The sequence below is a fragment of the Sinocyclocheilus rhinocerous genome, unplaced genomic scaffold, assembly GCF_001515625.1.
Source record: "Sinocyclocheilus rhinocerous isolate Xijiao unplaced genomic scaffold, SAMN03320098_v1.1 scaffold605, whole genome shotgun sequence".
NCBI lineage: Eukaryota > Metazoa > Chordata > Actinopteri > Cypriniformes > Cyprinidae > Sinocyclocheilus > Sinocyclocheilus rhinocerous.
In genome coordinates this window covers 2,642,160-2,651,577 of record NW_015661612.1, presented here as the reverse complement: position 1 = coordinate 2,651,577, position 9,418 = coordinate 2,642,160, and the positions used below count along the sequence as shown (strand labels likewise).

Here is a 9,418-nt window from a genome sequence, read left to right as displayed (position 1 = left end):
TGTGTGTATAGTTTGTGTATGTGTGTGTATAGCATTGCACTGTCTTGGCATTCATTGTGGACAGCAAAGTAAGAATTTCATTGCTCAGGGAAACTTGTTTTCCTCACTGGGCATATGACAATAAACGCTTTGAATCCTTGAATCCTTGAATCCTTGAAAAAGACACGAGACTTGCTGAAAAGAGTTGGTAGCATTTCACTGGTCACTTTTGAATAGGTGTTGTGACGTTCTCGTATCTTATTGGTGACCGCGGTCATCTGCAAAGGTATTGACCAATGAAAACGCAGAACAGCACAAGACGCGCGAAGATCTAAAAAAATACGGAAGTGTTATTACGGAAATGTTGTTTGCGTTTAAGTTGTATTGTGGGTGTTTTGAGATCGTACGCTGTTGATACGTTTATATATTAATTATACTTGGACCAAAAAAAACAAAAATACTTTTTAGTAACGACATTTCCCGTTTGCAGCGATTTCATGTGTAAGTTTATTCATATTGACAAAAAGCAACAGGAGTGGAAATGCTTAAGTAGTTTAATAATTTGATTGTATCTATCTGTCTGTCTGTCTGTTATTGTAAAGATGAATATTTCTATAATAAGACAAGTAATGTAATCCTGTATTATTCATAAGAACTGTATACACTAACTGTGTTGTCCAGTTAAAGGGGACAACACAGCATGTATATATATATATACAACACTGCATATATATATATATATATATATACACACACACACACACAGTATATGTGTGTATATATATATGTATGTATGCATGTGTGAGAGAGATGCATATATATGCATACATACATATATATTTATCTGTATGTAGTTACATATAAATATAAATATATATGCTTAAAGATAATTTGTGTACTTTTTGAAGTTATTGTAACTAATTTTATTTTACTTTGCTTGTAATATCAGAACAATGAAATAAAACACTCAACACCTGAGAACAGCAGTGAATCTTGCATTTGACGCAGTGAACAACAAAGGCTACTAGGATGGATGATATCTACACTTTGCAGCAGGAAGTGGGACGGGGCAGCTATGGAGTGGTTTTCAAGGGACGTGTGACGGAGACTGGCTGGTGGGGAGAGAGGGGCGACACAGTGGCCATTAAACGTCTGCCATGTTGTAGCCCAGAGAGTATAGAACTCTACCTGCAGGAACTCTGGGCTATGAGAATCACCGCACGAAACCACCATAATGTCATCGCTCTATACAACTGCCTCTTACAGACTGGACCTAGAACACTGCAGCCCCTGAGATCAGGGAGGCTGCCTTTGGATTTGGTGGAGAGTGCTCTCAAAGGGAGAGTGGTGGACAAAGACTCCAAAACCCAACTGAGGAATCCCTCCAGGTCGAGGAGGAGGCTGATGCCCACAGAGGAGGTTCCCAGGCGCTGCTTTGCCCTTTGGTTGGTGATGGAGTACTGCGAAGGAGGGGATTTGAGCCAGTACATCCTATCCAGGCCGCCGGATGCTGAGTGCAACGATGCAGTGGTTCAGCAACTCGGCAGTGCCATTGCATTCTTGCATGGACATGGAATAGTGCACCGTGATATAAAGCCAGATAATGTTCTTGTCTGTCTTACTAAAACAGGACCGGTCATGAAGGTACAAAAAGAATGCAATCTAAATACATATTTTTATATCAAAGATTATTCTTTTACTGCAATGTTACAAGCATGTACTTCTAAGAAACAATAATATTGGTTAAAATGCTAATGGCTTATGGAGTATTCGGAGTCAAACTAAGTGCAGTTGTCATGAGCCCGATTTGCATTTTACAAGCTTTCATGTTGCTTTTGAAATGGTCTATACTGCTTATAGGGCCGCATTGTCTTTCTTCTCCCCCTTTCTGGTCAACATATTCTGTTACACCAAATACACAAAATAATGATCTTTAAAAAAGCATCATATGACCACTTTAATTTTTATTAGTCCAGAGGCATGGAAATTGTTCCACTTATAACTTGGCTGTGATAAATAACAAAGCATTACAAAAGTACTTTTGAACTTGTATTTGCATGATAGACAAAAAGCTTTGGTGTTGCCCTACAACATAAAATACAATTCACGGTTTAGAGTGCCCAGAGAACATTTTATGAGATGGAAGGATGATAAGAAAATGCATTGGGATTATTGCTGGTGTTTTTTTTTCTCCCCAGATCATTAATCATGTTTTTTTCCCCCAAAAAATAACTTTTTTTGTATAATCACACAATGTGCCTGAACCTTTTGAGCCTATTCTATTAATCAATACAGAGACTAGCAAAACAATCAACTTACAGATAAAGTTTGAAGTGGATTGTCTTAAAATCCATTCTTCTAAAGTTTCAAATAATGAGTTTTTTTAGGTTTCATTGCATGTAGAGACAATCAATGTAGTGTGCTTTGAAGCGACAGATCCATTGTGCTGTAAATGTCTACCAGTCAAATATTAGGCATCGCACAAAGTGGACAGTAGATAAGTTGCCCTGGGCTTATCTAGAATTAGAGTTATCTATAGTTGGTAAAAGTGATTTTGTATTTTTAAAAATTTTCCAATGCAAGGATATCTGTGGCTTTACTGCAGTAAAAAAAAAAGTAGGTTTTGTCAAATAATATTAGACTAGATTTTAACATTTTTTGAAGAAAACGTAAATGGCTCGAGGCACTGAGTCCCTCATTCAGTGAAACTGTCCTATGCAGAGATTAAGAAATGATTTGAATGGATATAAATGGTTTTGTAGACAATTATTTTACATATCTTATTTCTAAATGTTCTATAATTTAAATATTTTATTAAAGAAATATTCTTCTAAATAAATTAAATTATTCTAAATCATTTTAATGGTTATTAAATTAATATAAATGCATAAATTAAACAATTGTGATAATTATGTTTTACACCCCAGATGTGAAAGATGGTTCTAGTTATAAACACTGTTAACTTCCACCTCATGTCTTACAGGTAGCAGACTTCGGCCTCAGTAAGATGGTGGACAATCCTACAGATGGTGTCCAAAGTAGACTGGCTCTTTCCTCTACCTGCGGCTCAGACTTCTATATGGCTCCAGAAGTTTGGGCAGGTCGTAGTTATACAGCCCAGGCTGACATCTTCTCTCTGGGTGTGCTTTTCTGGGCCGTGCTGGAGAGAATCACTTTCCTAGAGGATGGCACCAATCAAGAGCAACTGGGTTAGTTGAGGGGGGGAATACTTTGGCTCATTTAGCTCTACCCATTTAATGTTTTTAATATTTTCGTCTTTATTTAATCAATCTAGGTCCATGATGCATGTATTGTTATGATTAAAATGAAATAGGAACTTGTATATGCAGTAAATGAGGTCTTATGATGGGTATGAGGATTAATATAAAACCCACCATCTTGTGATTGTCACAGCTACTTCACAGAAATAGGAATAAAATTAGGAAGAGGAATAGAAATTCTCACAATTTTCAGAGCCTCTCTTCTCTAGCATTGGCAGGCAGGTGGCTATTTCGGTTACTCCTCTGTCTGGTTGCCTCATGCAGACCACTTTAGATCGCTGTGAAAGCTTTGTTGTTGAGCGCTTGACATAGTAGCCCATTATCTTAATGCGTAATAGCTGAGATAAACTAAAGTTGTCTGAGGACGCAGGTTTTGGATGGAGTGCATAAGCCATTCGGGCAGTCCTCAGTAATTACTCGAACCCAGCGACTTTCTGCGCTGCTAGCAGGCGTACTAAAAGGTCAAATGTTGCAGCTTATTTATATAAGGGCAATTAACATCCTTCCACCCATTAACCTCTCTGTCGTGGGTTTGCCTTGTAGTTCTGTGAATAATAATGAGTTTGTGCTAGGCATGTGCTTTGAAGAAATGCATTGGATTGTTTTTATTGCTGCTTTTTAGTGTTGTTGAACTATAATGAATAGTGCAAATTCAAATGCACCATTTGGGAGATCAAAGGAAACTCCTTAGACAGAAATTAATGAAGGACCTGTTTCATATAATGCTTGAAAATTGATTAAGCATAACCTCTGTTTCCTGTTTATTCTGTGCTGTTCTAGGCGCATATGTAATGCGAGGCCGCTGGCTCATCCCGTTAGGTGAGGCACTCTGTCAGAATCCCGACCTGCAGTTAATCATCCCTATGAGGGCAAGACGTGCTCCACCACTGCCGCCGCCTCCAAACCCTGCTATGTGCGAGCTGCTGATGGACATGCTAGATTCTGATCCTGATACCCGGCCCACAGCAGACCAGCTGGAGAAAAGGGTTCGGCGTGCCATAGAGGTGCACTGATCTCAAGAGCTGCATACTAACAACCAGTCTCCTTTATACACTGAAAAACTTGAAGATGAAGCCAAAAAAGTTATCAAACAGTGATACTGTTCATCTAGTTGGAAATCAAGTTTAAAAAGTAAATCGATTTTTTATTTGCCTTGAGTTTTTGAGGGCAAGACGTGCTCCACCACTGCCGCCGCCTCCAAACCCTGCTATGTGCGAGCTGCTGATGGACATGCTAGATTCTGATCCTGATACCCGGACCACAGGAGACCAGCTGGAGAAAAGGGTTCGGCGTGCCATAGAGGTGCACTGATCTCAAGAGCTGCATACTAACAACCAGTCTCCTTTATACACTGAAAAACTTGAAGATGAAGCCAAAAAAGTTATCAAACTATCAAACAGTGATACTGTTCATCTAGTTGGAAATCAAGTTTAAAAAGTAAATAGATTTTTTATTTGCCTTGAGTTTTTGAGTGCTGTGTCTGTTACCATATACTTTATGAATTGTACTAGTAGTTTATAGGGCTGCACACTATATATATATATATATATTCAAATATCCCAAATGAACAAATTGCTAGTTATTTTGTTTTTTGTTTACATTGATGTTAAACTGATTTTTTATGTAATTCTACAGCAAACACTGCAGTTCACTTTCAGAAGCTGTAGTGACCCCCCCCCCCCAAAAAACATGTTGGTTATATCATTTTAGTTTTTAAATGTTATTTTAATAGATTTTACACACTTAAAGCAATATCATATTGCATTCTTCAATATCATGCAGCTCTAATAGTATAACTCAGTTTTTGCTCTGTTTTGTGGTGTTTTCAATGATTTACATGTAATTTTATGTCTTTATTGAGAAGTCAACTACAGAACAATATAAAACAAGGGAAACAATTCATTATTGTGTGGAAAAACATATTTTCCCTGTCAAAACTTCCTTTATCTGTATCATTTGTAACACAGCCTTCATGCTTATAAGGATAGCCAATCATAATCAGCTATAGTTGTGTTGTCAGAAGCAGCAAGACATAAGAAACTGAGCATTCAGGACGGTCACACCACAAATCTTGAAGCGATTCTAATTATAGAAAGTCAAAATGACTGAAACCTCTGAAGTTTCACAGCTGGTGGCGCATATTCAACATCTAGATTGGAGGTGAAATAATTTAGTTTCCTCTAATGTCTATCTGTGAAAAATGGCACATGTATCAATCATTCAAGATCGCCTGTTTTCCGCCAACAGCACTGTCATGATTTCTGCAGCTTTAGCGGCCAGTCTTGTAGATATTTTTTTCTTTACAGGATGCTTCAAATGGTTTTCTGGTTGGGGAAAGTGCTCCATCTTCCAAAGGAAATTAAAATCCCTCTTTGTGATGGATATAAATGATATTTGGCAGGATTTGAAGTATTTGTGTTCAATTGTTCTCGGGTCTAGAAAATGAAAAACCTTCTGTAAGAGTAAATCAGCTTATTTTTTTGAACAGATCTTTATGATCAAGACAAAGAGCAGATAACTGCAGTGTTGAGTTGAAGGCCAATAATAATGCCAAAGTTGAATATTAATGACTTTCAAGAGTGTTAAAGGGTTTCGAAACCTTACAGCCTCACCGGCAATAACATAAAGCATCTGTGAATTCTTCTAAGTGGATCTCATCTGTGACATTTACATCTCTAGAGACACTTTGCCCTTTTCCACACGCTTCGCTGGTTTGCAAATGAAATGGCTCATCTTGACCTCGGTGGCGAAATATGCACATTATCTAAACAGCACTCGTTCATTCTCTGAGGTCATCATCTTGGCTACATCAGTATTAATTCTGCTTTGGTAAGACTTCACTTAAGAGGAATAATGACCATTATGAGCCAGTGTAATTAGCAAAATCAATTATGGGATTGTCTAGTTAAAACTTCCTGAGATTTAGTGAAAGCTGCTGATTGGTGTGTAGGATACAGTAGGATACATCGTTTTAACTGTGAGATTATCAAGCCATTAAGGTCATAACAAAGGGTCTGTACCGGGAAATTACGAGATCAACTATTGTTAAATCATCACTTTATTGTGGGGTGGCGGCAAAACAACATCTTGCCATTTATTGGAAGCCATTTCTCTGATGACAAACCTCTTACAAGTGTGATCTGACTGAGCTTAGCTTTAAAGGGTGGTCGGTCATCATTCGCCTGACAGCTTGACTCACAGACAGAGATAGCGATATAATCTGGTATTGCGATGTCAAATGAAGCAGTAAAAACCCATCAGCAGACATATCATGAGGTCTCCTGCGGAGGACAGCTCTCGCCACGCCGGACGACATTTCTCAGAAATTGGTGGTGTGGTGACAGACACTGAAATGCAGCAGAGTAGTTCCAGTGAACTTTTCATTCTGTCAAAAATGGGAGCAATGGTTTTTCATTTCTGAGCTGGACAGGAGACCGCCGCGGATGATTTCTTACCCATTAATTCCTTTGAATGTTCAGTGATGGCTGTATTATGTCTCTTCAACTCCATCCAAATCGCTTGCCAACATATGATTTATGACAATGTGCAATCATGTGATTATAAATATAAAAATAACCAGATGAACACTTTTCATGCAAAGCCAAGAAAACATGAAAATGCAATTAATCCATCTTTAAAATGAACAGAGCAGGAAAAATGGTGAATTAATCAAATGTGCCAAGCAGCAAGAATAAATTATTTTCCCCTCCCAAATCCACATGAAAAATGTGCGCAGGATAACTGAGAGCCTCTGCAGTTTTTTTCCTCCATTATGTCCAATGTTGTCAGTAGAAGCCAAAAATAATGTGATAAAAAAAAGAATGAGTGTTTTCCCAAAGAAGTAAATGCACTGGCAAGTATACTGGAGAGAGAACTCTGTAAAATGGAAGCTAAGACCAAAGGAGAATAAGTGTACCTTTCTAACAAGCACTGATACTTTGTATCATGGTCTTCATAAGAGAAGTACAGAATACTCTCTTTGGCTGACATGTAACAGAATAGTGCAGTTTGCTTTGTGATGACCACTCACACACGCTCTCTGTAATCCTCATGCCCAGTCCAATTATAGGTGGGGTGTAAAGATCCCCTTAAAGTTGGTGTCCTGCATGGCAGATGATTTTCTCCAGGGAATATGATACATCTTGGTTTGGATTCCTCTCTGCTTCAGTAAAGGTTCTTCAACATATACGGCCCCTCCAGTTCATAACCCATTTTTCTGTAGTAATTCCTTGTTCCAACACCTGAACCCAACATAAAACATGAACAATGACCAAAAATTCAGATTTACGGAGAGAGTAGAAAATAATCTTTCAATGTTACATGCTCTAATGGAGGCATGTAATTTGGAAAAAAAAACATGCTAATTTGAGAAAATGACAAAAATTCTATTTATCAAAAGTAACAATAAAGACTTTTATAATGTTACAAAAGATTTATATTTTAAAAGATGCGGTCATTTTGACCTTTATATTCATCAAATAATTGTATCATGTTTTCCACAAAAATGTTTCATGGTTTCCACAAAAATATTAAGCAGCACCAGACTGTTTTCAACACTGACAATAATATGAAATGTCTCTTCAGCACCAAATCAGCATATTAGAATAATTTCTGAAGACTCATGTGACACTGAATACTGGAGGAATAGCTGCTGAAAATTTAGCTTTGTCATCACAGGAATAACATTTAAAAAAAATTAAAACAGAAGACCGTTATTTTAAATTGTAATATCAATGTATATCTTGATATTAATGAATTTGCTCTGATTGAAGGAAAAAGAACTTCACCATTTTTAGTCATTTGAAAGAAACCATAATTTTAGCTAATGTTGCCAGGCAGATTCAAGATACCTAGAGCAAGAAAACCCCACTGTACTTCCAATATATTCTACTGTTGTTGTTTTCTTTCTTTGTCAGACATGCGAGTACAAAAGTTATCAGGCACTCACATTAAAGCGTCAGAGCCGGAATAATATGAATACAGATTTTCATTTATTTTCCAATTGCTGTCATCTCCATCCTGCAGCTGATTTGGGGAGGTGCATGTCAAAATTTCGTATTCATTCTTTTCAAGCGAGGGCAAGAGAAGAACCAACAAAATGAATGTGCCATTCCGTTAACGCAGAGAATATTTTTGATACCTGAGATAACAGCCAATTTGGTTGAGCCGTGCTCATCCCTGGCTATCCTCTCGGCCTCCTCCATCAACATCATCCCAAAACCCTACAAATGCACATGAGGAGAAAAAAAGCATATTAGAATGTGCAGTTAGTGAGACTATATGGCATGCTGTTTTAGCTTAAAATATTCCCAGCGTTACTTGTCGTAATTGCATTTTTACTAGTAACAATTGAATTAGAGAGCTCTGCAATTGCATTGTTATTAGTAAGAATTAAATTAGAGAGCTCTACAATTCAATTCTTACTAGTAACAATACCAATTAGAGAGCTCTCTAATTCAGTTCTTACTAGTAAAAATGCAATTACAGAGCTCTCTAATTAAATTCTTACTAGTAAGAAATCTAGTTACAGAGCTCTACAATTGTATTCTTACTAGTAAAATACTTATTACATATTGCTGAGAATACATTTATATGCATGTTTTCTGTGCAAGTGTGAATTCACCTTTAAAAATAACTTACAGTAGCTACACAGACTACTTATATTTCTTCTGTAAAGCATAATCATTTTATAATGATTTTAATCAATATATAATAATACTTAATAGATCATTAGAGCCTCGATCAGCGCTGCTATTCATCATTAAAAGCTGCTTTACTGAACAAGATGCTGGAGTCCCCATTTTCTTTTTTTAAGATTTATTTTTGGCATTTTTGCCTTTATTCCGATAGGACGGTATAAGTGAATTGGGGGAGGGGGTGCGGGATCAGAAGGGTCCATGACCTGGGACTCAAACTCTGGATACCCGTAGCACAACGGTGTTATCGACGGACTGCCCACAAGGCTATCGGGACAGATAGTCACCCGTTTTATGAATATGCATGAGGCGCAATTATCATAATGAGGTCGCGCTGAAAAGAGAGCTCTACAATGCAATTCTTACTAGTAAGAATGCAATTCCACAGCTCTACAGCTACATTCTTACTAGTAAGAATTACAGTTAGAGAGCTCTCTAATACAATTCTTACTAGTAACAATT

At 37.4% G+C, this 9,418-nt stretch overlaps 2 protein-coding genes across 3 annotated transcripts in view; one reads left to right on the top strand and one right to left on the bottom strand.

The window, feature by feature from the left end:
- The first annotated feature begins 319 nt into the window (after positions 1-319).
- Positions 320-4,362, top strand: LOC107726431 (serine/threonine-protein kinase pdik1l-B-like). Its single transcript, XM_016535996.1, has 4 exons — positions 320-480; positions 929-1,623; positions 2,963-3,188; positions 4,041-4,362. The coding sequence occupies exons 2-4, from the start codon at positions 1,009-1,011 to the stop codon at positions 4,271-4,273; spliced, it is 1,074 nt and encodes a 357-aa protein (XP_016391482.1). The 5' UTR covers positions 320-480; positions 929-1,008; the 3' UTR covers positions 4,274-4,362.
- Positions 4,363-6,300: 1,938 nt separating this feature from the next.
- The window catches only part of LOC107726476 (elongator complex protein 3), a 19,547-nt gene continuing 16,429 nt past the window's right edge, over positions 6,301-9,418 (bottom strand). Inside the window, exons 14-16 of one of the 2 annotated variants that reach the window (XR_001638272.1) lie at positions 8,401-8,482; positions 6,716-7,501; positions 6,301-6,607 (exon numbers count right to left, since the gene is read on the bottom strand). Coding sequence is in view for 1 of the 2 variants with exons in the window: in XM_016536071.1 (XP_016391557.1) it covers positions 7,425-7,501; positions 8,401-8,482 (159 nt within the window). In the remaining variant the exon portion in view is untranslated. Of the gene's footprint in view, positions 7,502-8,400; positions 8,483-9,418 lie in introns of both variants that reach the window. The other variant, XM_016536071.1, reaches the window with a different exon arrangement.

What these genes read in the sequence shown, in the direction of transcription:
- LOC107726431 (XM_016535996.1), top strand. Translation starts at nt 1,009, where the DNA reads ATGGATGATATCTACACTTTGCAGCAGGAAGTGGGACGGGGCAGCTAT. An exon ending in AAACAGGACCGGTCATGAAG is followed by an intron (nt 1,624 to 2,962) that starts GTACAAAAAGAA and finishes CATGTCTTACAG; the next exon opens with GTAGCAGACTTCGGCCTCAG. An exon ending in CACCAATCAAGAGCAACTGG is followed by an intron (nt 3,189 to 4,040) that starts GTTAGTTGAGGG and finishes GTGCTGTTCTAG; the next exon opens with GCGCATATGTAATGCGAGGC.